The 27,747-nt window shown below is 34.6% G+C and overlaps 2 protein-coding genes across 5 annotated transcripts; both read left to right on the top strand.

Annotated features, from left to right (window-relative positions):
• The first annotated feature begins 3,970 nt into the window (after positions 1-3,970).
• Positions 3,971-13,989, top strand: LOC126716134 (leucine-rich repeat receptor protein kinase HPCA1-like). The gene is made up of 18 exons (XM_050417160.1): positions 3,971-4,373; positions 5,592-5,712; positions 5,800-5,871; positions 6,241-6,315; positions 6,410-6,481; positions 6,616-6,777; positions 6,858-6,932; positions 7,220-7,291; positions 7,394-7,465; positions 7,586-7,654; positions 9,955-10,026; positions 10,174-10,311; positions 10,472-10,956; positions 11,126-11,272; positions 11,364-11,500; positions 11,783-12,002; positions 12,645-12,880; positions 13,331-13,989. The coding sequence occupies exons 1-18, from the start codon at positions 4,280-4,282 to the stop codon at positions 13,805-13,807; spliced, it is 2,796 nt and encodes a 931-aa protein (XP_050273117.1). The 5' UTR covers positions 3,971-4,279; the 3' UTR covers positions 13,808-13,989.
• A 2,734-nt stretch (positions 13,990-16,723) lies between these two features.
• Positions 16,724-26,361, top strand: LOC126716121 (leucine-rich repeat receptor protein kinase HPCA1-like). Of its 4 annotated transcripts, none has more exons than XM_050417130.1 (19): positions 16,724-16,907; positions 18,017-18,107; positions 18,228-18,299; positions 18,699-18,773; positions 18,870-18,941; positions 19,163-19,324; positions 19,408-19,482; positions 20,183-20,254; positions 20,358-20,429; positions 20,553-20,621; positions 20,888-20,962; positions 22,689-22,760; positions 22,913-23,050; positions 23,347-23,825; positions 23,984-24,142; positions 24,233-24,369; positions 24,663-24,882; positions 25,081-25,316; positions 25,690-26,361. In XM_050417130.1, the coding sequence occupies exons 1-19, from the start codon at positions 16,814-16,816 to the stop codon at positions 26,161-26,163; spliced, it is 2,844 nt and encodes a 947-aa protein (XP_050273087.1). In that variant the 5' UTR covers positions 16,724-16,813; the 3' UTR covers positions 26,164-26,361. The 4 variants fall into 4 exon arrangements, with proteins under 4 accessions (XP_050273087.1, XP_050273086.1, XP_050273088.1 ...); XM_050417129.1 differs by having other exon boundaries at positions 18,017-18,134; XM_050417131.1 differs by lacking the exon at positions 19,408-19,482 and having other exon boundaries at positions 18,017-18,134.
• Positions 26,362-27,747: the final 1,386 nt, after the last annotated feature.

Genomic DNA, 27,747 nt, shown 5'->3' with positions numbered 1-27,747 from the left:
AGCCAATCTTCATTGGTTGATGCTACGGTATAGTAGCGGAATCCGGAAAGCTAGAAAAGAAAAAGGTTCGACGCAACCTCGTTGGAGCAAGAAGCTTGGAGGGCTTAGGTGCATTGGGTAGATTAGGCTTGGAGGGTCTATTGCTGTCCTTGTATCCCAACTGTATTTTCTAGTGGATTGATTACCGCTTGGAGGGCGGCGGAGAGGTTTTTTGCCGAGGTCTTCGGTTTCCTCTTCGATAACACATCTGGTGTTATCTCTGTGTTTGCATCTTCCTTCCTCTCTATCTCTGCCTTTACATTATCTGCTGTGGTTTATTTTGTTATGGCTTAGATAGCTGTTTAACCAATTCCATATTATAGCATATGTTAAGTTTCCGCACACTAGTTGTTTGACATATTGCTTGTGTTGGTTAAGTTGGTTTTTGGGGGTCTAAACGTTCAAAAGTGTTTTTGTACACGTTTTTGAACTTTCAAGAGCATCCATCAACCAATTTCACATAGTTAGATACAATTTGCGAAATTGTAAATTAGTCGATGGCAGCTGTGGAATTTACCTAGGCAAAAATATAAAATATTGTATATAACAAGATAAAATATTCTCTATTGTACTATGATTAATTAAGCTAGTACATGGTTGTAACACTAGCAATGTCATTTTTTTAGTAGGGGAAAATAGGGTAGAAGGATAATAGGGTTAAAGGAGTTTTTCTCTCGGTCCAAAAATAGGGTAGAAGGATAATAGGGTTAAAGGATAATAGAGTTTTTCTCCCTATCCTTCAACTTTTATTTTTTTATTTTTTTTAATCTTTTTTATTAAATATATATAGCAGAAAATACAAATATTTTCAACTATTCTATTTTTATATCTCTCCAACTAAACAAAGCCTAAAAGGCCAAGAATTTAGAACAACAATATCGGTATGGTAAGATTTAGTCCGTTTGAGAACAGCTTATTTAACTGAAAGCCTGAAACTGAAAATTTTTCCTAAAAATACTATAGATAAAAGTAAAAGTTAGCTGAAATAGTACAGCGAGACCCATGAATAGTAGAAAAAATAAGCTAAATAGTAAAATAAACTGTTTTTTTTCTAAAAAAAAAAAAAAAAAAAAAAAAACTGGTTTTTTAAGCCAATGTCAAACGCAACCTTAATTTCGCACTTCAATTAAAAATTAACATGCTGTTAAGTCATGACAAAAGGAATATTATCCTCTTTGTAAATAATTTTTTTGGTTTTTGAAAAAAAATAAAAGAAAAGAAAGAAAAAAAAACCATAAAAAGATAAGATTGAGGATCCCATTATTTGTAAGATTATAAAAATGAAAAGAAAAATCCAGATCTGACAAAAATATTGGTATGGTAAGATTTAATTTCTCAGATACTGCAAAATCCGGAGCAAAGGTACATCCAAGCCACTACAGTCCATCTTCTAAATACATAAAAAGGAAGGAAACCCGAAATATCTCAGCAAAAGCTGCCACCACCACATTAAATGCATTACAACTACTCTCCTGGCCGCATTAATGTGGAGAAGACCCCTGAACAGTGCTACCTTAGCTACCGCAACTCACAAAGAACTGAGAGAGGTGTCTGATGGGACAGGTGCTCAAGTGGGCGTTTGGATGATCAACAAGTGTAAAACCCAGATGATTGGAAATGGCTTATATAATATGTAAAAGTCCCCCAAGAAAGGGGGACGAGAAAAAAGAAGAGAATACTATAGCATTAAGAGGAAATCCTATTGCACTGATCTGTATCCATTGATCAAGTTTTTAGCCCTATCATTCCTGGGGATCTTTCGACACAATGGCATTTGTTCTTGCTCATGTATTTCCTTAACCCATGCAACAAACCGTTTAAACTTATTTAAACTGAGTTCTTTAGCCCATACTCTACAAGAACTCATTGTGTTGGACTTTTTGGACCAAGACTTGAACAACAAGGACTGAGCCACCAAATTGTTCCTCTACATGTACATATAAATTTAACTGGGCAAAAGATTTTGTAAACAAGGTATTTCTATAACGTGGGCAACAAATAAGCTAAGCAATTCAACCGGGCAAAACTTATAAATCAAAACTTGCAACAATTTAATTGGGCAACTGGGCAAATCAACTTGCACTGATTTATATAAATCAAAACTTGCACTAATAATTTAACTAGGCAAATCAATTTGCACTAAAACTTGTATAAATCAAATCTTGCACTAATAATTTAACTGGGCAATTGGGCAACAAAGACGTGGGCAGCAAAAACGTGGACAACAAATTTACACTCATTAAAAAAGTGAGGGGTAGGTGAGATGAATAAAGTGAAGATATTTGTGTAAAGTACATCATTCAGCACTTTTTCCTTTCAATTTTTCTCTCAAATTGGGAGTATAAAAAAAAGTGGGCCCAGAGGGAAAAATTTCCTCTTTATTTTTTGTCTCTCTTGTTTTCTCTCCTAAACCAAACAGTGGAAAATGTCATTTTCCACCCTATTTTCCTCTCCCTATTTTTCATCCTCACTGTTTTCACCCGAACCAAATATACCCTTAAGTTTGTGCCATGTGTCCACTTAAATTTTTTAATCTTTGTGCCAAGTGGGTTAATGAGCGCAAAAAACTAAGAATCTAATATTAATAAACTATAATTAAAAAAAAAAAAAAAAAAAAACTAATCACATATACTCAAGAAAAACCATCACACAATAAAAATCACCACACATTCTATTTTATTAAATATTAGAAAGAAAAAAAAATCATAGGCAGTAGTAAATTTGGGTAAGAATTTTAATATGTGACTAATTGCGTTTACTTTAAAAAAAATGATTTGACTAATTATTTATATTTTTATAATAAAAATGTGTTTAATTTTAAATATATCCAAACGTATGCATGTGTTATATGCTATTTTTTTAATAATTTGATTAATTATTTATATTTTTATAATAAAAATTATGTTTAATTTTAAATATATTTATGTGTTTGCATCAGTTGCATGTTAGTTGATACGAATAGAAATCAGACATGGGAGTGAGACTCCATATTATATTATTACATGGTAGGCAGCCCTCTACTTGCAAAAAATTGTTTAATTACCACAAATGGTTTGTCAAAGGTCAGATTCCCCATTCAGTTTTCCCAACTCAACCACTCTTGACTGTTGACAACTTCACAATTTGGTCTAATCACTATCACCAAGTGTCATTGTCCTCTTGTGCAGGACATATACTCCCCAGCTCTCCAAGTCCAATGACCCCAACATTAGAAAATTACGACACAACGTTCACACACTGCTGCTTATCCTGATTTGCAGGCCGGCCATTTCTTGTTCCATTATTATACTATTATGTTTTAATCGTTGGACTCATTTTAAAAAATGCCAAGCCAAGCGCTTAAACATTCAAACGCACCTTAACCAGTTATCTTATACCTATATGAATCTCTTGTTTTTGTTTTTGTTTTTTTCCTCAAATTATAAACTAATATTTCATCTGTCACCTCAGGTTTAGCTCTGGCACAACTTTCAATTATTGTTATTATCATCATTCCTCATATTTAACTTCAATCTTTTGCCTTAATGAGTAGGACAACACCATGCTACTTGCTTTGTTTGAATCTTTCTGCGAAAATGACATTTTGTGGTTTTTCTATAGTATTCTTCAAACCCAAATTATCTATTTGCTGCCTCTTTCTTGGAACTTGGAAGTGTTCAAAATAAAGACAGTCGATGGGGTTTAGGGTCTGTTTGGATATTGCTTATGTTTGAAAACTGAAAATATTATAACAAAATAATTTTTAAATGTGTAAATAGTACCGTGAGATGCAGTTTTAATGAAAAATTTTCACAAAATTGTACTTGTAGATCCTGTAAACAGTACACGGGACCCACACAAAAACGCAGACCCTTGCCGCAGGACGCTATCAAAACCAACGCTCAATATACTTTACACACTCAACCCCTTCTTTAAATGAATCTTATCGAACTACTATTAATTTTTCATCTCCATGTAGGCAAGAAAAGAAATTTCCGAAATATCTGATAATGGCAAGTGGTCCTTCATTTATTATGCAGCTAGAGTTATCTAATCTATATAAAAAATATCAATAAGCTGGTGGAAATCTGAGCAAGAGGTTGATAGTTGATACTGTCATAGGTTTGATTATTGAGTTTTTGCCTTTGTATTGATTTCTTTTTTTAGTTGGTGTTATCAGATGGGCTTCATTTGAAACCCTTCAATCATTTTCTTACCCAGAAAAAACTTTCTTCCAAGAATTCTGTGGTTTTGAAGCTTAATGGGACAAAGCACTCAGCTGCTTCAGCTGCTGCTGCTGCTTTTCATGCAATATTTGGTTATTGCAGTGACAGCCAACAATGCCACAAATGACCGTAAGTCCACTTTAATTACTATGTCCTTTTTCATAGTTTGTTAATCAACTTTTTCATTAGGTTTCTTGCTTAGCACCTCTTGTTTCTCCTTAGCCATACAAATAACAGAACAACAATACATTTCCCCTGTTATTTGGCCATTCATAAATCAACATTTCTGGTTTCTGTTCTTCTTCTTCCTCTTTTGTTTTTTTTTTTCAGTCTCTTCTACACTAATTATGACCCAAATTTATTTGATTGCTGAGAGAACATGGAAAGAAAAAATTGGAATTTTGAGTTTCAAAATTTCTACAATTTAATCATTTGAGCAGGCAGAAGAACTCATCCAATAAAGTGACCCTTGGAGAATAATTTGATTAACTTGGGCTGAATTTTCTCTTAACAACATAAAAAACAAGCTTTCGAGTTTTTTGTTTGTTTTTGGGAATTCTTTTTCCGTATTTCTCCACAATACAGGGATGATTGCTGTTTCTGTTAGTGATTATCAATGATCTCCAAAGCGAAAATTACAGATCATTGCTTTGGAGAGTTACCCTCTGTGCCTTTAAGGCATTAACTGCATATTGTACTATTGTGTATGGAAACCTCATCTTTAGGGGGCACAATTCTTTGGTAGTATTCAGTAGTTTGAATGACATTAGAGCTGTCAAGTCAAGTTTGATCCAAGTTACTCAGCCCTTGTTTTTTTTTTTTTTTGGTTAATGATGATGTGATGGTGTATTTAATGGCTTTGGTAAGGTTAATTCTCAGCACTTGGAACTGGGAAATACTTAGTCAACCCTGACAAGAAAATTAGCTCCTGGACAGTGCTTTCTTTTTTGTTATTTGGGTTGCTGAAATTACGGTAGTGTAATTATACCCGAACATTACTTTCCCTTAAAGGAGATAAAGCTAGTCATAATCTTTCTCTTGGTTTATGTATATATTCAATATAATACTTGCATATGAGCTTTAGCTCAAATGACAAATCCTCATCCTATTAGAATGAGAGGGAGGATGAGATTATAAGTTCAAGATCCACTATGTACATGTGTGAGTGCAACTTTATCAATACAAATAATAATACTTTATCCTTGAAAGGTTCTGTTTAAAAATTCTAATTGCTTTTTTGTCCCCCCCCCCCCCCCCCCCCCCCCCCCCCCCCCCCCCCCCCCCCCCCCCCCCTTCTTTTTCTGGTGATTCAATCAATTAAAAACTATCTAACAATTTCTGGTGCAGATCTTGGTTTACTGTCTCTCAAGGACGAATTGCAGAACACACCAAAATCTTGGGTGGGAGCTGATCCTTGTGGTGGCAGTTGGGAATTGATTAATTGCACTAATTCACGTGTGACCTCCATGTAAATTGCACCCTTAAATACCTTTTTTTTTTAAAGGTTTCAATTCTGTCCAGTTTTTCATACTAATGTGACTGTTCTTTATGTCAGAATATTAATAAGCATGGGTTTGTCAGGGAAGCTAACTAGCGAAATCTGGCAGTTGTCAGAGTTACAGATTTTGTACGTCGTCTATTTGCACTTAGCCACTCCTTTTTGTCATGATAATATTAACACATGCAAGTACTGAAAATCTACCATCTATTTTTGTAGATTTTCAGTACTTGCATGTATTAAGATCCAGTGCTCACATCTGAAACAACAAATTTCTCATGTCGGGAGAGGCGCTCTTTATTTATGAGAGATGCATCCCAGAGACCAACCATTTCAAGGGATTATCATTATAACAATAATGACTCAGAAGTTTTATTTTGTTTTATTTCATAATTAGATTAATTCAATTACTCCATTATTTGATGCAGTATTTCATTAGTCGCTTCTTTAGTTAGTCTTCTGTAAATTCATTCCTGATGATCAGCTTTTTTCATATAGGGATCTATCTTACAACATTAACATAACAGGACAACTTCCAAGTTCAATTGGGAATTTAACTAAACTTGTAAACCTGTAAGATATTATCAATTTTTGTCAAAGGATTAGCTCATACTCAACTTGCGTTTTAGATCCCAACAATTAACCTGTTGCTTTTTCTGTACACTAGAAACTTGATTGGTTGCAGTTTCTCTGGCTTAATTCCAGGCACAATAGGAAACCTAAAGCTGCTAAGTATTCTGTAAGACAATGATTTTCCCGATAAAGGGTCTATTTTTTCTTCTAAATCACAATTTAAGGCTATATCTGTTGCAGTTTCGCTTTTAGGCCAACATACACTGAATTTTGGAACATTTCATTTGCTCTGAATTGCAGATCTCTAACTAATAATAGCTTCAATGGACCAATTCCAGCTTCTATTGGTTCTCTTTCCCAACTTTACTGGCTTGATCTCGCCAATAACCAGCTTGAAGGAGCCCTACCAGTTTCTAATGCGACTGCACCTGGTCTTGATATGCTACTTAATGCAAAGCACTTGTATGTCATTTCTCTGTTTCAAGCTGATTACTTAGTTTTTTCCACTCAACGATGAGCTAAAATATTTTCATCATCGACAGTCATCTGGAAAATAATAAGCTCTCAGGAAACGTTCCACCTAAACTTTTCAGCTCATCAATGATTCTAATACATTTGTAAGTTCTATTGGTTTACTCTCAGCTAGGTAGCAAGCTTCAGTAAAGACCGCATATTAATGATGTTTGAAATGCATGTATAATGGACTCTCTTTGGTTCACGTCTTTGTTTTTATTTTCTGAGTTTTGCCTCTGCATCATTTTTTGCTCTAATGCTGTCAGCTTGAAGGTTTTGGATATGGAATCTAAGAAAAAAGCTTCATTTTAATTTGATATCCTCAATTGTATAGCAAAACACAGTCAATTTAATCATACCTTCCTACTGCCGCTGTATATGTTTCTTGCAGGATTCTTCGAAGCAATAAACTCACTGGCAGGATTCCAAAAACCCTTGGACTTGTGCAGTCTTTGGAGGTGATGTGAGTATCTAGCTCACATAATCAAGTGATTTCAGACCAAGATTGTTGCTAGCTGTGAACTTCTTTCTAGTTATTTTACTGAATATCTTGTTTTCATTACAGCCGCTTTGATAGGAATTCAATAACAGGACCCGTGCCTTCGAACCTCAACAATCTTGTAAAAGTTAGCGAACTGTAAGCAAAAAATACTGACACACCAAATGCTGCATTTAAACTTGTTTAATGAAATTATTTATATCATCTTATGCGGGAATTTTCACTTTACAAAGAGAGCTTTTGGTGCTCTGTTTTCAGGTACTTGTCCAACAATAACCTGTCTGGTCCGATTCCCAACCTTACTGGCATGAATTCCCTCAACTATTTGTAAGCTGCATTAATATTACTTGAGATTGAATTTAAATTGTAGTGCAGGGGGTTAATGAGCATTGTCAGACCATTATAACTGATGTTAAAAAATTTTAACCTCCAAAATAGATACTGTTTGCCACAGTCCTATTTCTATGGTTACTATATTTAAAATAATTTCTATCATTTATTTTGTTTAGACTATAAGTGTAATCTGTAGGGATATGAGCAACAATGGTTTTGATGGATCTGAAATTCCTCCATGGTTTTCAACCTTGAGTCCTTGACCTCCTTGTAAATTTCACCCCTTTCTCATACTACCCACACTCAAAATCCCCCCACCAACAAAGTTTCTCTCCAAACTAGTTTGGAGAGAAATCCTACAAACTTATCATATATATTTATATTGAGTGTGAATTTTAAAAATCTAACCGTTAGATTGCATATTCTTATTACCTCCTTAATGCTTACAAAATTTCAAAAAAATCAAAGATTAATTGCTATGTCATCAAATAAATGTTATAATTTCAAGTTTTTGTAATCTAAAGTTGTACATAGAAAATAAGTTAATTGATCAAATAGTAAATAATATCCGATTTGAACGAAATTTGATATGCATGTTAAGACCATAATAAACATAAAATTCAACAATTAGATTTTCAAAATTCCCAACCAAATAAGAAATATATTAGAAGTTTGAAGAGTTTCTCTCCAAACTAGGGAGAGAAACTTTGTTCCCCACCTTATACCTCAAACGATTATTCAAGTTACATAATCCTCACAATCACTTATACCCAAGATCCATCTAGTAACACCTGATGTGGGACTTAGCACACATCCGCACAACCCACACTCAAAACAATCCAATCCAATCTAATCAAATCCGCACTATTTGAAGTATCACAGTATATATATAAACACATTTTTGAAATATTTATTGTTGCTCATTCTTCTTTGTCTAATATATCATTGTTTATATTAGACCTTATGATGTCTTCTCTTACAAATTTACCATTCTTTGTTCCCCTTGTTTAAGTACAATGTGTCCTTCCCAGTGCAGTCATTAGTCCTTGTTGCGTGTTTGGATGAATTGAAGACAACTTGGCCTACTTTGTTCTCATGCGTAGCGATTTCTAATTTATGGCAAATTAATAGATTTTGATTATATCTTATCTCATCTGCTGCAAATATTTCTCAAACAATACCCATTACTATTTTGATGTAGGACAATGAACTTTAAAAATGGGACTTTGTGTTTGAGAAACAAAGAGAAGAATAAAAAAAAGGATAGGACCTAGGATTTGGCACCTAGGGTTTACTTGGAATCAACACCAAGTGATGAAAACTGTGAAATTGAACCCAAGAATCACCACCAGGAGTTGCATGGAGTCAACATCAAGCATTCAAGAATGGTAGGAGCTTAGGAATCAGCACCTATGCCTTCTTGGAATCACCTCCAAGCATTTTGGGGGTGGGGGGGGGGGGGGGGGGTGGAACCTTCAAATCCAAATTTCATTAATCCATGATCAACTATCTATATTAATGAACTTTGGTCCTTCTAAGTTACATCAAACATGAAAAGAAAATAAACTCATAATGAGATTATGTAATAGGGAATTAAAATCAAATAGCAATCAAATGTCTCTAAAAGCACCAATCAGTTACAACATGATCAATCAGGTCCAACAAAATCAATAGCACTATAGAATCAATCTGGTGTCTACACAACTCATGGACATGATTTTGCTAGTCTATATTGTATAAAGGATGGCTGTTGATGGTCTTCTTCTAAATTTCTTTGGGTTCAATAGTTACCTTTCTAGAAAAAGCTATTGGCTCCGTCAATAGCTTTAAACTCTTTGTGCAAAAGCATCTAGATTCTTTTCAATTGATAGATTATTGAAGTGAAACATTTAGTTGGATTTCTGTTAATACCTTACCATCAATAGTATATATTCTGGTCATTCTTTTTGTGTTGTTTACACTTCCAGTCTTCCATCTCCTTGTAATTTTGACTTAGTGGGACCCATATCTGGTCTTGTCAATTAAGTTAGCAAGACAGACCAAAATGCTTCTTGTGCAAGAATTTGTGTTTGTTAGGGTATAATTAAGAGTTTTCATTGTCAACCTAAAGCATCTCTCTTCTAGCTTGGGGATGGCCGTATGGCCCTGCATGTGAAACAGGTGGTGCTCTTCTGTCTCTCTCTCTCTTGGGTTTGCATGTGTGTGTGAATATATTCAGGAAACTTTCAAACAGGGAAAAGGTTTAAATTCTTTAGTATTGATTTGATTTCAACCTTTAAATCTTTTATTGGCAGAGAGATGGAAAACACGCAACTTCAAGGAGAAGTTCCTGTTTCCTTATTCAGCCTTCACAATTTACAGACTGTGTGAGTATCAGCTTGATCTCAAGTAGCATTGATTCAATGTGAATCAAACATATAATTTCCATAGGTTCAAACACAATGAAATCTGTCTAGCTATACACACACATACAACTAAACAAATTATGTGATTGATCTGACATGTGGGGACAGATTATTAAAGAACAACCAGCTCAGTGGTTTCTTAAATATTAGCACCACCTATAGCACCCAATTGCAACTCATTGATCTACAGAACAATTCGATTTCTAGCTACATAGATACCATTGGAGGGTACAACCGAAAATTGATGTAAGCCAAAATCAGTTACTTTGGTTGTTTATTTTTTAAATGCATTGTTGAAGAAATAGCTGTTTTATCATTTATTGGAAGTCAAATATCCATGATATTTCTTTTTAACTGATTTTAAAGGTCTGACATCATTGGGCTAATTGTCCTTTATTATTTGCAGACTTGAGGACAACCCAATTTGCGAGTCACAGAACATCAAAAGTAGTTACTGCACAGTTTCCCAACCAAATAATGGCCCATCATACTCGACTCAACCAAATAACTGTCAGCCTATTTCCTGCAGTTCGGGTCAAGTTTCCAGCCCCAACTGTTTATGCGTATATCCATACAGTGGAACTCTAGTTTTCAGAGCAACTTCCATCTCAGACTTGGGAAACTCAAGTCACTACACAGAACTTGAGGCGTATCTTATGAAATCTTTTGAAAAACTGCCTGTAAATTCAGTCTCCCTGAGTAACCCAATCAAAGACTTTTCTGAGGACTTTAAAATAAGACTACAAGTCTTCCCATCTGGCCAAGGTTGTTTCAATCGAACAGGACTTTCTCAGGTTGGGTTTGTGTTCAGCAATCAGTTTTTTAAGCCCCCACAAGGTTTTGGACCTTACTATTTTTTAGCTGATCCTGTTCCATATGATTGCTATGCAGGTAACTTCAAATTCACATTTAAATAGAAAGTAGTACTTCCAATATTGGATTTGTCTTATTGTGATGCATCTCTAAAAACACAAATTGTCACAATGTTAGCTTGATATTATTATGACCAATCTCTCTCTCTTGCTCTCCCTCCTTTGTGTCATTTTTTATGTTTCTACAGAAACCAAAAAGTCTTTGAGTATAGGCGTTATAATTGGAGCAGCAGTTGGTGGCACTGTCCTGCTTCTATTATTACTCCTTGCAGGGGTCTATGCTTTCCGCCAAAAGAGAAGAGCAGAAAGAGCTTCCGAGCAATTGAATCCTTTTTGTAAGATAGCTATGATGTAAACTTGGCACTTCAGAGCTGTTAATATTAAATTTTAAGGGTATATTATCACTTTCATTCCATACAAATGCAGCACAGTGGGATCCAAATGGTGGCAGTGGTGGCATTCCTCAATTAAAAGGAGCAAGATGCTTCTCCTTTGAAGAGCTTAAGAAGTACACCAACAAGTTTTCTGAAGAAAATTCTATTGGATCTGGTGGTTATGGGAAGGTTTGATTATGACTACTCTTGTCATTATATTGATAGTTTGCTTAATTTTTGAGAATATATCAAAAGATTCTTCAAGTTCTATAGCAAGAAATATTTCATATTCATGCAATTTGTTTTGTTCTTCTGGCACTTCAAATGCTTAATTTCCTTTCCAAAATTTTCCTTGTTCTCCCATTAATTTATTTCTTGTTAATAAAAGCTTCTTAATCTTATCACAATATTTCTGAACTATGCCTGTCTCAAAATAAAAACCAAATGTCTAATCTGTCAACATTTCTACAGGTTTATTGGGGGACTCTTCCCACTGGTCAACCGATTGCCATCAAACGAGCTCAGAAAGAATCTTTGCAGGGTGGACATGAGTTCAAAACTGAGATTGAACTTCTATCAAGGGTTCATCATAAGAATCTGGTTAGCCTTGTTGGTTTTTGTTTTGATCAAGGTGAACAAATGCTTGTATATGAGTATGTTCCAAATGGTACTTTGAAGGATAGCCTCTCAGGTACTTCCATCCAATGCTCACCTCCTTATATGAATTCTGGTACTGTTTGACACTACATGTGCGTTACTTTATTAAAAAAAAAAATCATGGAACTCTTCTGTTTATTAGCGCAATTAAGTTGTAAAAAATGGTCATATTAGAGTGATATGGAAAGATTACAAGAATACCCCTATGCTAATATAAAGAAATAACAAGGAAACTCCAACACTCCCTCTCAAGCTAGAGCATACACATCAAACATGCCCAACCTTAGCACATATTAATAGCAGAGTGATATAGCAAGAATACAAGAATACTCTTACATTAATGTAAATAATAGCAAGCTAATATAAGAAATAACAAGACTAACTCTAACAAGAATTTATACTGTACTCACCATATTAAGACACTAGTAGGGAGGCCATATTTCCTGTATCTACTTGCAAAAGAAATAAAGCAAACCACACAATAAGATGCAATTAATAAATCTGTTATATTTCAGCAGTGTTCATCCAGTGACAACCTCAGAGGATTCACCATCATTGTGTTATAATGCTTCCCTTACCTTCTGATTGCTTCTTTCCAGACAATGTAAATTAGCTTGTAGAGAATGCTAATATAATTCTTCATAAAGATTAAATGAGGTAGCTGTTGTTTATGCAGGGAAGTCAAGAATTAAGTTGGATTGGATGAGGAGACTAAAAGTAGCCCTAGGTGCAGCAAGAGGACTGGCCTATCTTCATGAACTTGCCAACCCTCCTATTATACACAGGGATATTAAATCAACCAACATTCTGCTTGATGAGCGCATAAATGCAAAAGTTGCTGATTTTGGTCTCTCTAAACCTATGGGTGATGATGAAATGGATCACGTCACCACTCAAGTGAAGGGCACAATGGTTAGTGGAAAATCCTTTTAACCTCTATTATTGTAGTAATTAATGCGTTTCTATAAAAATGAACAGGAAAATAAGAATGATGGAGGACAACTGTGGTTTATTAAACTTAGTCAAAACATTTATTTGTGTTCTCTACCATGTGATTTGTAATGAGAAAAATAAGCATTAGGAGCTTATAATCTAATTACATTTGGTAATGGAAGAATTGGATCAAGATGTTTGCAGAAAATTGTCCCGTCACCAAGTCTTTCTTCATAGGTGGTTTCTTACCATATCTTGTTGGACCATATAGTCATATGCATCAGTGTCTAGAATTTAAATTTTTCTTAACAAACAGCACACATGGTTTGCTATGACTAAGGATGTGCATTCAAGCCTTGAGTTCATTTTGAATTACATGGCATTGCATCAAATTCTAGCACTGAGAGTTGATTTTCTATTATGGTGTAGGGCTACTTGGATCCTGAGTATTACATGACCCAACAGTTGACTGAAAAGAGTGATGTATATAGCTATGGAGTGGTAATGTTGGAGTTGGTAACTGCAAGAATGCCAATTGAACGGGGGAAATACATTGTCAGAGTGGTGCAGATGGCAATGGATAAAACAAAAGTATTATACAACCTTCATGAAATTCTTGACCCCGCCATTGGTTTGCAAACATCACTGAAAGGATTAGAGAAGTTCGTGGACCTGGCAATGAGGTGTGTTGAAGAATCAGGAGCTAACAGGCCTGCAATGGGTGATGTGGTCAAAGAGATTGAGAACATAATGCAGATAGCTGGTTTGAACCCCAAAGCTGAATCTGCTTCTGCTTCATACAGTTATGAGGTAAGTAAGGGGAATTCTGGCCATCCTTACTGCAATGAGACCTTTGAGTTTGAGTACAGTGGGGCTTTTCCAACTTCAAAGATAGAGCCTCATTGAGTGTGTGCTTTTTTACATTTTGAATGATGAGCTACGTGCTTTATATTGGATAGGGGATGTTGTTTTCACATGGCAAAGAATCAGAATTTGTAATTGAAATGGATGATATAATTTTATTTTTTTATACTGTGGAGAATATTCCTAGCTTGTTAATAATATATATAGCGGAATGATTATGTTTTGGTTTGTTAAGGAAACTGAATCATCATTGAAAGGTTGGTTCAAAAAATTGATTAAAAATGGAACAAGATGCATCCACCTTAAAAAATTAGTTTCCACTTTGATTCATTGAAATATTTAAACAGTTCCTCCAAAATCTAAGCTCTTAATCTCAGCATGAAGTTTCAAACATGTCTATCCTCTTTGAGGATCTTCTTAATTCTAGAGGATTTGAGTGGTACTATACGGTAGGACTATGCATGTATTAGATTGGACAAGTTAAAGGGAAAATTTTAAACCAATCTGCCATTAACAGGTTGGAAATTTTTGAAATAGCCGCCAATCCATCAACCTCTAAAAACGGCTGGTCGGTTGAAAATTTTGACGATTTCGACTTGGAAAATTAGGTGAGTTAGCTTTAGTTATATACAACTAAACTTTAAAAATTATTTTACTAATTACAAAGGAATTTAAGAAGTTATATTTCATCTATAAATCATTGGAAAAAAATTAGGAATTGACTCATGTCTCCATATATCAAAATACATAGGTCTTTAACTATGAGAACTTTCTAACTTTTTTCTTTAAAAAAAATGTTGGGTACTATATCTATGTCACTATGTATGCTTAAAAATATGTTGAGAAATTATTATTCATTTTTCATATTAAAGTGTATAAATAATGGAATAAACCAAAAAAAAAACCCTTATATTTGATATGAGATCTAGTGTAAAAAGAGATGAATATATATCTAGGTGGGTTGGGTTGGGTTGGGTTATGACTGTTTAAAAAAGACTCAATTTGCCATTCAACTTGATCTGCTACTTTAAAAGTTGAACTCTTGCTAACTTACTTGAAAATTAATACATGGCCCCGCTATACAAAACGTGGGCAACTGACTAGCATGACATACACTCAATCATCATCATAAAAAATATATATATGAAATTATTTTTATAATTTATTGAAATTTGATTTAAATTATATACATTAATTTATAACTCATAAAACATTTAAAATCAGGTTTCAACGTTACAAAAACATCTCAAAGCATAACAATACAATAATCAAAGATCTTAAACACTTCAAATCTTAAAATATAAATACTACAAAATTCAATAATTCAACAAAAAAAGATATTAAAAAATCAAAGTTTAGACAAAAAATCATACTATATATATATATATATATATATATATGATCAGGTCAAGGTCCCTAATCTACCTAACCCGTCTTAACCTAATTCAAAGCAAATATTTAACCCTCATCCCGTATTTGTCTCATTTGCTACTGGGAATTAGTTTTAATCATCCCATTCAAAGTTGGGCAAGACTGGTGCCCATGTGATGAACAAAGTCTAGATTGAAGCTATTTCCTCTGTTTCACTTCGTGGTGGTTTATAAGACATATTTTATTTAAAAAATTTACATGATTAATTTAAAAATGAATAAAATTTAACTACAAAATTAGTTGTAGTGCCTAAGGATACAACCTTACTTAATATTGTTAACATTACTACATATTCTGAAAATCTAATTGTTGGATTGTATGTTCTTTAGAATCTTTACACTCTTAATATTTATGTCAAATTTTGTGTCAATCGGACATTATTTACTATATAACCTATAAGGTTATATTTTATGCATAATTTTAAATTACAAAAGCTTGTAATTTAAATAATTTATAAATAACATAGCTATTGATTTTTAATTTTATAGAAATTTTGCAAGCATGTAGAATAAAAAAAAGAATATGTAATCTAATGATAAAGATGTTAAATAACCAATAAAAAGATGTTAAATAAGGCTAAATTTTGTTATCTAAAAAATAATGTGAGTAAAGCACATGAATAATATCTTCAATAAGCATGGAGTGGGTGGAGGACAATAGCTCTATTGTGATTTGGGACAAACTTTTTGGGCGTGAGACGACTTTTAGAAAGTTTAAAAGTTAGGTTTTGGATGGAGACACAAGGTCCCAAACAATTACAATTGACAGACAGAGAGTGGAGCAATAAAATTAAGAAAGCATTGATTAATTCAGAGTTGAATATTGTGTGGTAACCGTAACAGAAGGGCAGTCATAGTGGACTCATTTTAAAGTAGGTAGAAGACGACGCGCAATTGGATACGAATGATAATAAAGCGTATAAATATGAACACGTTCTCCATTCCCCATGCAGTTCCAGTCATTGAGAGACTTGTCTTTGTCTGATACATACATTAATTAATTAATTAATTAATTGGAAACGGAAAAAGCTAAAGAGAAGAGGAGAGGCTAAAGCCTAAAGCCTAAAGCTAAAATAAAGGTGGAAATGTTATGGAAATTTGTCATTTAATTTTTAACTTCCCTCCTATTCTTTTTTTTTTTTTTTTTTAAGTAATTGTTTATACAGGTGTGGGGACTCGAATCTCCGAGCTAACGGTTTCATGGTAAATCGGGTACCACTTAGACTAAAAGGCCGGGTGGTAACTTCCCTCCTATTCACATAATTAGATATTAATTTCTGAGAAGAAGGTCAAGGTCAAGGTCCCCTATAATATATTTGTCTGTATCTCCATTTAATAAGTTGCAGACAACTTGTGGTCTCAAAGAGTTATCATTTATGATTTATTTATATATTTAAGAACTTGTGTCTTTTAACAAAGGGTTCGGTTAATGTGTGCTAAAATACCAGCGCTTTAGTCGGTCAGTGGACACTGGTGGTTGTGTCGTAATTAATGTGTTGTAATGTGATCACTACTTCAGCAACTTTGACTTATTTTAGTATCAATCTTATCTCAAATGGATTTACATAATTTATTATCATTCCTTATTCAATTCAGTGGCTTTGAACTTTGAAGCCAAATGGGTGGAAGAACAGGAACTCTGCTGCTGCTGCTGCTTTTCATGCAATATTTGGTTATAGCACTCACAGCCAACGATGCTTCAAACGACGACTGTAAGTTCACTTCAATTGCTTTCTCCTTTTTCTTTCTTTGTTAATCATTTTTTCCTTGTTATCATATGTGAATGAATTGCTGAGACAGAAACATGGTGAAGACTATAAATTGGATTTTTGATTCTTGAAATTTCTTCTACTTAATAATTTAATCATTCTCAACAAAACTGAAAAATACATTCAGTTTGGTGACCTTCGGACAATAATTTGACCCACCTGGGATGAATTTTCATTTGTTCTTGTTGTAGTAAGCAGATGGAGAAAGAACAAAATTGTTCTAAATTGTACTGGCAAGGGCTTGGTACTCAGCCTCTGTCTATCTTTTGCAATTTCTGTACAATGAGATGCCATACAAACTCTATATATATATATATATATATACACACACACAAGAGTTTACCTATGAGGATCCCTTGATTTTAGCACAATAAAGGGCTAACATGTTTACAACATGTTGTTCATGCGCGATATGCAATTCCTCCACAGAACACAGAGGGTTACTGTTTTTGTTAGGAGATTATCAATGATCTCCGGTGTGAAGGTTATGGATCAGTGCCTCGGAGAGTTACCCTTTGTTCCATTATATTTTAGCACAATAGATTGACACAATCCCTCCTCTACAGGCACAGTGCACATTTATCTGGTAGCATTCATAAGTTAGGATTTGAAAGTGTTGTATAGTTTGATTCAAGTTACTTAGCCCATGATATAATGGTTTAGGTACTTTTAGAGTTAATTTGCAGCACTTGGAATTGGAAAGTACTCAGTCAACCTTGACAAGAAAATCATCTCTTGGATGGGGCTTTATTTTTGTTCTTTGGGTTGCCGAAATGACAGTAGATTGCGACCATGTCCTGAAAATTGCTTGCCTAAAATAGAATAAAGCTAGTCCTAATCCTCCTCTCAGTTTAGTACATATTCAAATATAATGCTTGCTAATGACCTCCACCTCAAATGGCACTTCCTTCTCCCATAATTACATGTGTAACTTATCATCCAAAAATATATATAATCTTTGTATAGTTTTATTTGACTATACATATTGTTTCTATTCCACTACCCTTTTTGGTGATTCAATTATTAATACTGTTTTATAATTTTTGCTGCAGTTAAAGGTCTACTGTCTCTCCAGGATGAGTTGAAGAACACACCAAATTGGAAGGGTAGTGCTGATCCTTGTGACAATTGGGAAGGGATTAGGTGCACCAATTCGCGTGTGACCTCCTTGTAATTTCACCCTATAATGATTTTTTAAGGTTTTAATTCTATCCATTCTTTTTATTTATATATATATATTAATGTGACTGTTCTTTATTCCAGAATATTGACAAGCATGAATTTGATGGGGAAACTATCTAGTGAGATCAGCCAGTTGTCTGAGTTGCAGACTTTGTAGGTCATTTATTTGCTTTTATTTGCACTTGGCTGCTTCTGTTTTTATTGTAATCCAATTTAACTATTGTGTTGAGGAAAAACTTGGCTACCATCTGTTTTCATAGGCTTTCAGTATTCAGATGCCTAAAGATTCAATGCTCAACAACATCTGAGGCAGCACATACCTCATGCCTGGGAGCCCTTTATCTTTGAGACATGCATCCCAAAAATCAACTATTTCATGGGATTATTATCATAAATATAGTGACTACGAAATTTTATTTTTTGTTTTATTTCACAAATTGATGAAATCAACTACTCCATTATATGATGCAGTATTCACTAGTTGCTTCTTCAGTCAGTCATCTGCAAGTTCATTCCTAATTATCAGTTTTTTTTTTTTTTTTTTTCACACAGGGATCTCTCTTACAACAAGAATATAACAGGACAACTTCCAAGTTCAATTGGGAATTTAATGAACCTAATAAACCTGTAAGGAAATATCAATTGCTGTCAGAGGATTAGCTCATACTAAACTTGTGTTTTAGATCCTTGCAGTTAACCTGTTGCTTTTTGCTTGCACACCAGAAACCTGATCGGTTGCAGTTTCTCTGGCTCTATTCCAGACACAATAGGAAATCTACAGAAGCTAATTACTCTGTAAGGCTTTGACTTGGTTTCTTACTATTGTTTTAATTTTTAATGCATGTCTGCAATTACTTATGTCTCTTAAGTTATCATCCATTTTGCACAGTGTTCTGGATGAAGGATCTATTTTTGCATCATGTAAATCTCCCATATGAAGCTATATCTATTACAGTTTCTTTTTTGAGCCAATGTACACTGAATTTTCTGGAACTTTTCATTCTCTATCAATGCAGATCTCTGAATAATAATAGCTTCAGTGGACCTATTCCTACTTCTATTGGTCGTCTTTCCAACCTTTATTGGCTAGACCTAGCTGAAAACCAGCTTGATGGACCTCTACCAGTCTCTGATGGGAATACACCTGGTCTCGATATGCTAGTTAAGGCAAAGCACTTGTATGTCAAGTCTATGTAATTTCAAGCTAAATAGTTCATTTTCTCCAATTAATCACAATCTAAGATTCTTTCATCATCTACAGCCATCTCGAAAAGAATAAGTTCTTAGGTGAAATTCCATCTAAACTTTTCAGCTCAAACATGGTTCTGAAACATTTGTAAGCTTCTTGAATCCGAGCCATTGTCTAGAATTTGTGTACAGCTATGTTGCAAGCTTTATGAGACTTCATATTTGACATTTGAAATATGTCTAACAGACCTCTCTTTGGTTATGTTTTTGTTTTTCGCAATAATGTATGGCTTGAATTCAATTGTGTGTACTTCATGTTCAAAGGTGTTAACCGGACTTTCACATAGTTGACTTGGGTTATAGATAATCTAGGGCAATGATACTCTCACACTTATTTTTCACATCCACTTTTTTACACCCATTTTCATGTTTTATATGTGGAGAATAGGTGTTTCTCTATTCTTTGATGTTTGAGATAGAGAGTTTATTTGTGTGTATTTAAGGTTTTGGTTTGTGAGCATGCTTTTGTGGCACCTTTGTAATATCCCTATTTTCTTATTGAAACTTTCTCCTAGATGCCACCTATGGACACAGGCCTAAGCCAAACCATATAAATCTTTGTATTCCTGTGTGATTGTCTTTTCTATTTTTCACAAACCACTATTATTTGGTTACACACACAACATTGTTTTCATTTTCAGAGTCTCCACCTCTAATGCCAAATATGAACTCAAACGTCTTTGATATAGAAGCTAAGAAGTTCACTTTGATATTCTCAATTGTATAGCAAAACACTGTCAATTCAGTAGTTATTTTCTAACCCTGCGCGCGCCCCCCCCCCCCCACAGGCTTCTTAGCAACAATTTTCTCACCGGCAACATTCCTGAAACCCTTGGATCTGTGACGGATTTGGAGGTGATGTGAGTATCTAGGTCACATGCTAAAGTGAATTCAGTCTAAGATTGTTGGAGCTGTGAACCTCTTTCGAGTTACCGTACTGAGTATCTTGTTTTGGCTACACAGACGCTTTGATAGGAATTCATTAAGTGGGCCCGTACCTTCAAACCTCAATAATCTTGTAAATGTTGGCGAGCTGTAAGTAAAGATGATAGACATATCAAATACAGCACTTATAATGAATTTTTTTTTTTTTTTTTTAAATAATCTTTTGCGGGAAATTTCACTTTACAAATAGAGCTGTTGATGCTCTTTGTTCAGGTACTTGTCCAACAATAAGCTGACTGGTCCTATACCTGACCTTACTGGCATGAACAACCTCCATTATGTGTAAGTTGCAATAATATTACTAAAAGACTATGAATTTCATTTGTGTTGCAGGGGTAAGCGAGTAGTGTCAGACCATTATAATTTATGATCAGTTAATTATCCTATTTTTTGGGACTAAGGCCTTTGTTGTTGTTGATGTATATATCCTTTTTTTTGAACTCCAAAGTGGATAGTTTTTTTTCCATCTTCATTTTTCTAGGTTAAATTTATTTAATATTACTGCTATCAATATGTTTTTTTGTTGAGATTGTAAGTGTATTCTGCAGGGATATGAGCAACAATAGTTTCGATGAGTCTGACTTTCCTCCATGGATTTCATCCTTAGAGTCTTTGACGACATTGTAAGTTTCATTTTCCCTTCTCCATATCCCTGACCCCTTTCTCTATCATCAACACATTGATAGCTTATTTAGTCTTGTCTCACAATTTTGACCTTGCTATGTTGTAGCTCCTTAAGAGTGATTGGCTTCTAATATGCAGTTGTTGGTATTTTCTGCACAACTGAATGAACTCACACAACTTCGTCTTCTTAGTCCTCATCTGCAGCCTGCAGCTATTTCTAGTTTCTGACAGATTTGTAGATATTTCTTATATCATATCTCATTCGATGCCCTCTCAACAATACCCACCACTATTCTCATCAACACAATGCATGGACATTTTTTTTTTTACTTAATTATGTAAGTACCCAAAGAAAGCACTAGTCTTATCTATGCTATACCCTAAAAGAACTAGTCTATCACAATTGAGGCTCCTCTTAGTTGTTTATGTTATGCAACTACGGAAGCTCTAACATTAATTATTGTGATTTGGGACTAGTAGAAGCGCATTCACGTGAACAAGAAAATAAAACATTCACAAGAGACACCAATATTTAATTTGGTTCTATATCCAACAGCAACACTAACAAAAATATCCACTATCAACGATACGGATTACAATGCTTATTTATGAACCCAACATTTTCTTCTAGGAGTTTTTCACCTCTCCCCACATGGAAGAACCTTGGGCAAAAGTCACCAAACCCTTTACAACAATGCCTATTTACAAAGCTTCAATTCTATTCCTTAATGGACAAGTAATTCCCATTACTTCTTCAATAAGGAGAATCCTTGTCTTCCACACCAAGGAAAAACCTTTCCTTCTACACCAAGGAAACCCAAATCAAAACTAATTAGGAATTTGAAGCAATATTCAATAGTTTATATATCCCAAGTTGACCTAGTAAACACCTAATGTGGGATTCAACAAACACCCACGCAAGACATACTTGACCAATCTAATCCACATAATCCAGGGTATTACATATTATGTGTTGATAATGAATCATTCCAGAAAATGCTACTGGCTTTCACTTCATCCATTTAACTGTAAACTCTGCTCAACAACCTCTAGAGTCATACCAGCCAATAAATCCTTGAACTGATATATACAGCTGGATTTCTATTAAAATCTTCACCATAAATAGCATATGGTTGGTAATATGAACATATGCTCACTATCCTCCCCTTAAATAAATAATTAAGTTTAAAAAAAAAAAATTCACATCTTTCTAGTGTTGTTTAGATTGCCATGTTGCATCTCTTTGTAATTTTAACCAAGTGGGTCACCTAAAAAAAAAAAGAGCAAGTGTAATGACCCCACTCCAACTACATAGACATTGTTTGCTTTGGTTCTCAGACCTTCACGGTTTTGTTCTCACCCCCTCCCATAGCACACAACAGTGAGAGAAAAGACCTTTACACATGAAAGGGAGATTACCCCTTATAAGCACATTCCCATGTGCTTCTCTAGGAGATGTGTGACTCCAAGATCGCTTCTTCCTTTGGTCCTTCATAATCCATCCCCGTTACAGGCACTAAGTGGGTCCCTAATCTAGTCTTGTCTTTTAAGTTAATGTTGTTAGCAAGACAGACCATGGTCCTTCTTGGGCCCCTGCATGTGAAACCAGTGGTGCTTCTGTGTGTTTGTGTGTGTGTGTGAATGTATTTAAGAAAATTTTCATGCATAGAAAAAGGTTTAAAGTATTTGGTATCAATATTCAACCTTTAAATCTTCTATTTGCAGAATGATGGAAAACACACATTGTCAAGGAGAAGTTCCTGTTAACTTATTCAGCCTTACCAATTTACAGACTGTGTGAGTATCAATTCAATTTCAAGTAGCACCATTTTCAACATAATGGATGTTGAGAAAATCCAAATGAAAAAGCATGTAATTTTGTTAGATTTGAAAACACTGAAGTCTATTTTTATATACAATGACGTGACTGTTTTGACATGTGGGGATAGGGTATTAAGGAACAACCGGCTCAGTGGCACCTTAGATGTTGGCACCACCTATAGCAACCAACTGCAACTTATCGATCTGCAGAACAATTCAATTGAAAGCTTCACAACAAGAGCTAAAGGATACGACAAGAAATTGATGTAAGCCATATTTAGTTATTTTGGTTGTTTTATTTTAATTGCACTGTTAAAAGAATAACTTTTTTTTCTTGTTGGATTTTTTTTTTTTTTTTTTTTTTTTGACAATTGGGGGGGGGGGGGGGAGGTAGAGGTTCCAAACCTAGGTTTTCCTTCATGAAGAGAATTGGGAAATTCAATTACATCATAAGACTCTTGGTTTGTTGGAGTCAGATATCCATGATATGTACACTATCTTTTGGTTTTTTTTTTAGCAGTTTCTCACATCATTGGACTAATTATCCATAATTTTTTTGCAGACTTGTGGATAACCCATTTTGTGAGAATAAATTCGAGAGTTACTGCATGGTTCCCCAATCAAAAAACACTAGTACATTCTCAACTCCACCAAATAACTGTCAGCCTATAAACTGCAATTTGGATCAAGATTCCAGCCCCAATTGTAAATGTGCATATCCATACAAGGGAACTCTATTTTTTCGTGCACCTTCCTTCTCAGATTTGGGAAACCCAAGTTACTACATAGATATTCAGGGGTCTCTAATGAAATTTGCGCAGTCCCACAAACTGCCTGTGGATTCAGTTTCCATAAGTAACCCCTTCAAAGACTCATCTGAAAACCTTGAAATGAGCATACAAGTCTTCCCATTTGGTCAAGATCATTTCAATCGAACAGGAATATCTAACATTGGGTTTGTGCTTAGCAACCAGACATTTAAGCCTCCAGATAAATTTGGACCCTTCTATTTTAAGGCTATGCCATATGGACCCTTTTCAGGTAACTTCCAATTTGCATTCTATATTAAAAAGTAATACTTGCAATATTTTCCTTTTCTTATTGTGATGCATCTCTTAAAAAAGAAATTGATACAATGTTAGCTTCATCTTATTATGACCTCTCTCTCTCTCTCTCTCTTGCACATGTGCATCATTTAGAGGAATACACAGAGTCAAAAAAACAGTCAAGCATAGCCATTATTATTGGAGTAGCAATTGGTGGCACTGTCCTGCTGCTTCTATTACTCTTAGCAGGGTTTTATGCATTCCACCAAAAAAGAAGAGCAGAGAGAGCATCTGATCAATTACACCCTTTTGGTAAGATAACTATGACATAAATTTTGTACTTCAGAGCTATTAATACAAAATTGTAAGGGATATAATCACTTTCACACCATACAAATGCAGCACGCTGGGATCCAAATAATGGCAGTGGTGGCGTTCCTCAGTTGAAAGGAGCAAGATGTTTCTCTTTTGAAGAGCTTAAGAAGTACACCAACAAGTTTTCTGAAGAAAATTCTATTGGATCTGGGGGTTATGGAAAGGTTTAAATATGAATAATCTCTCTAGAATATTGGTTGTTCACGAAAGTTCCAAGAATATATAAGATTTTTTAAATTTTATAACAAGAAATGTTTTTCAATTAATGCAATTTGTTCTGTTCTTCTGCCACTTCAAATGTTTAATTTCCTTTACAAAATCTTTTCCTTTTTATCCCCATATATATATATATATATATATGGTTAATGACAACTCCTTAAGTTTCTCAATGTGGTTTTGAAATATTCCTATCGATAAATTGTGTTACCAAATGTCTAATCTGTCAACATTACTACAGGTTTATTTGGGGACTCTTTCCACTGGTCAACTAATTGCCATCAAACGAGCTCAGGAAGAATCAATGCAGGGTGGCCTTGAGTTCAAAACCGAGATTGAACTTCTGTCAAGAGTTCATCATAAGAATCTTGTCAGCCTTGTTGGTTTTTGTTTCGATCAAGGTGAACAAATGCTTGTATATGAGTATGTTCCAAATGGATCTCTAAAGGATAACCTTTCAGGTACTTCAACCACTATTAAAATGGCTTTCAGTAAGTTTTTCATACTTCAACAGTGTGCCTTCCTCCAGAGACAATATTAGAGGAAAACATAATATGTCATAACTTTGATAGCCTTCTTTCTAAGAAATGTAAATTATCATGTAGATAATGCTGACAATTTTTCATTAACATTTAATGAGATAGCTGTTCTTTATGCAGGGAAGTCAGGATTTAGGATGGATTGGATGAGGAGACTAAAAATAGCACTTGGTGCAGCTAGAGGCCTGGCCTATCTTCATGAACTTGCTAACCCTCCTATTATACACAGGGACATTAAGTCAACCAACATTCTCTTGGATGAACACTTAAATGCAAAAGTTTCTGATTTTGGACTGTCTAAGCCTATGGGTGAAGGAGAAAAGGGCCATGTCAGCACTCAAGTTAAAGGCACAATGGTCAGTAGAAAATCCTTTTGCAAAACTTTTTTAGTGAAAGAAAATAAGCATCAGGAGCTTATAATAATCTGGCTACATTTAGTAATGGAAGAATCAGATCAAGACTTTTGCACAAAATTGTCCCATTGTCAGGGTACCTGATCTTTTTGTTGAATTGGATGTCAGTTGTATGACAATATTCATTATGTTAGGGGTTTATCATTTTATTAATATTTGTAATTTGTGTATTTGATTTTATTGGTCCCTAGTTGTATACATCTAGTATATGTGGGTGACTTTTTAATTTTTTTTTTTTAAATTTTAGCTCAATAAAAATTATTATTTATCAAAAAAAAACCTTTGACACTGTGACTTGATTTCTATAATGGTATAGGGGTACTTGGATCCTGAGTATTACATGACTCAGCAATTGACTGAAAAGAGTGATGTATATAGCTTTGGAGTGCTAATGCTGGAGCTGATAACTGCAAGAATGCCAATTGAAAGGGGGAAATATATTGTAAGAGTGGTACAAACGGCAATTGATAGAACGAAAGATCTATACAACCTTCAAGAAATTATAGACCCTACCATTGGTTTGCAAACATCACTGAAAGGTCTAGAGAAGTTTGTGGACCTGGCAATGAGGTGTGTTGAAGAATCAGGAAGCAACAGGCCGGCAATGGGTGATGTGGTGAAGGAGATTGAGAACATAATGCAGATGGTTGGTTTGAACCCCAATGCTGAATCTACATCCACTTCAGCCAGTTATGAGGATGTATGTAAGGGGAACTCAGGCCATCCTTACAGCAATGAGGGCTTTGAGTATAGTGGGAGTTTTCCAACTTCAAAGATAGACCATCAGTGAGTATCCTTTTTACATTTGAGCTTCTGCTAATTGGCTGCTTTAATTGTGTTGGATAGCTAGCTAGAAGATACTGTGATGATTGTTTGCTTCACATGATAAGGAAGCAGAATTGTAATTTGAAAGTTGAATTAGTGTGAAAACACTAATGCTTGTTTAGACCTCTAATTTTAAATTATGGCTTACTTGCTTTTACTCTAACTTATCTAAGTGCGGAAAAAAAGTAAATGAAGCACAATAAATCGGTAACACTACTCTAAGCCATAAGAAATCACAATGAGCAATAAAAGTAAAGCTTAAAGAGTAGGGAAGAGAGATGCAAACACAAGATAACACCGAGACGTGTTATCGAAGAGGAAACCGAAGAACTTGGCGAAAAACCTTTCCGCGACCCTCCAAGTCGAAATTGATCCTCTAATGAATAAGTTGGAGTACACAAATATCAAAAAGATCCTCCAAGCCTAATCTACACAATATACTTGAACCCTCCAAGCTCTTGCTACCAACGGATTTCTCAGAGTCTTGTCTTCACTAGCTTTCTGAATCCCATAATTCTGCCTGATTGCTTCTGCCACTTAATGGCTTCTTCAAATGCTTCTTAAGGACACCAAAACTTCTCTTAACACTTAGAATGAGTGAGGTAAGTGTTTGGGCTAAGAACCTCTTAAAGATGTATAGATGACAAGGTAGGAGTAAAGGAAAACCAAGAGAATTTGTGTAGACGATTGTGGGTATGACAATCTTTAACTCTCAAGTGTTTTGCTAGGGTTTTCTCTCTGAAAGCATTCCTGACAATTTTGTGGGTAATGAGGGTATATATAGTGTGTGTAAAGCATTTAGTAAAACATTTTTCATTTTTGCCAAACAGAGAGTTTCGTGGGTACCTCGCGAGATGGCTTTTCTCGCGAAGTACTCGCGAAATGACAGGCTGGCATGACTCTTTATCTTCTAGTCTTGTGCTTCTTATGTGACTTTTTCGTGGGTTGCTTTACTCGCAAGCTAGTCGCGAATCTGCATTGATCTTCATTGCATGCTTGATTCTTCACCAATCTTTCACACTCATCCTTTACAATTAAACCCACGTAGATACAAAGAAATGATTGACTAAATTACAACAAAATTTCGCACGGAATTAAAGCCAACAAAGGCTAGTTGGAAATCACAACTTTACATAATTGAAATACATGCATCATTATCGTATTTATTTTACATTATTTATTGTGGAACAAATAGCTAATGAATTAATGATCAAGTTTTCAACTTGTTAGATTGTAGAGACAATTTTGTGTAAAAGTTAAAGAAGGTGAATATTCCTTTCTTGAAGGATGATACTTATGTGATAAGGACTAACAAATTAATAATTATGGGGAACTTATTTTAAATTGGAAAAATCTACAACTTGCTAAAACTATCATATCCACTACCTGTACTTTTGAATGTGTACATGGCACAATCCGTGCAACCAATTACTGAGTAGCCAAAGCCAATACAAACAGATTATTCATTTAAGGCTAAAAGGAAGTTGCACTCCAAAGAATGACAATGCATGTTATACCTGCATAATTTTAATTGTATGAGTAAAAAATT

The sequence above is a fragment of the Quercus robur genome, chromosome 2, assembly GCF_932294415.1.
Source record: "Quercus robur chromosome 2, dhQueRobu3.1, whole genome shotgun sequence".
NCBI lineage: Eukaryota > Viridiplantae > Streptophyta > Magnoliopsida > Fagales > Fagaceae > Quercus > Quercus robur.
Note: the sequence above shows the minus strand (reverse complement) of the source record. Positions and strands in the feature narration are given on the sequence as shown.

What these genes read in the sequence shown, in the direction of transcription:
- LOC126716121 (XM_050417129.1), top strand. Translation starts at nt 16,814, where the DNA reads ATGGGTGGAAGAACAGGAACTCTGCTGCTGCTGCTGCTTTTCATGCAA. An exon ending in GGATACGACAAGAAATTGAT is followed by an intron (nt 23,051 to 23,346) that starts GTAAGCCATATT and finishes ATTTTTTTGCAG; the next exon opens with ACTTGTGGATAACCCATTTT. An exon ending in GATCTGGGGGTTATGGAAAG is followed by an intron (nt 24,370 to 24,662) that starts GTTTAAATATGA and finishes ACATTACTACAG; the next exon opens with GTTTATTTGGGGACTCTTTC.
- LOC126716134 (XM_050417160.1), top strand. Translation starts at nt 4,280, where the DNA reads ATGGGACAAAGCACTCAGCTGCTTCAGCTGCTGCTGCTGCTTTTCATG. An exon ending in CAACAATGCCACAAATGACC is followed by an intron (nt 4,374 to 5,591) that starts GTAAGTCCACTT and finishes TTTCTGGTGCAG; the next exon opens with ATCTTGGTTTACTGTCTCTC. An exon ending in TTAACTAAACTTGTAAACCT is followed by an intron (nt 6,316 to 6,409) that starts GTAAGATATTAT and finishes TCTGTACACTAG; the next exon opens with AAACTTGATTGGTTGCAGTT.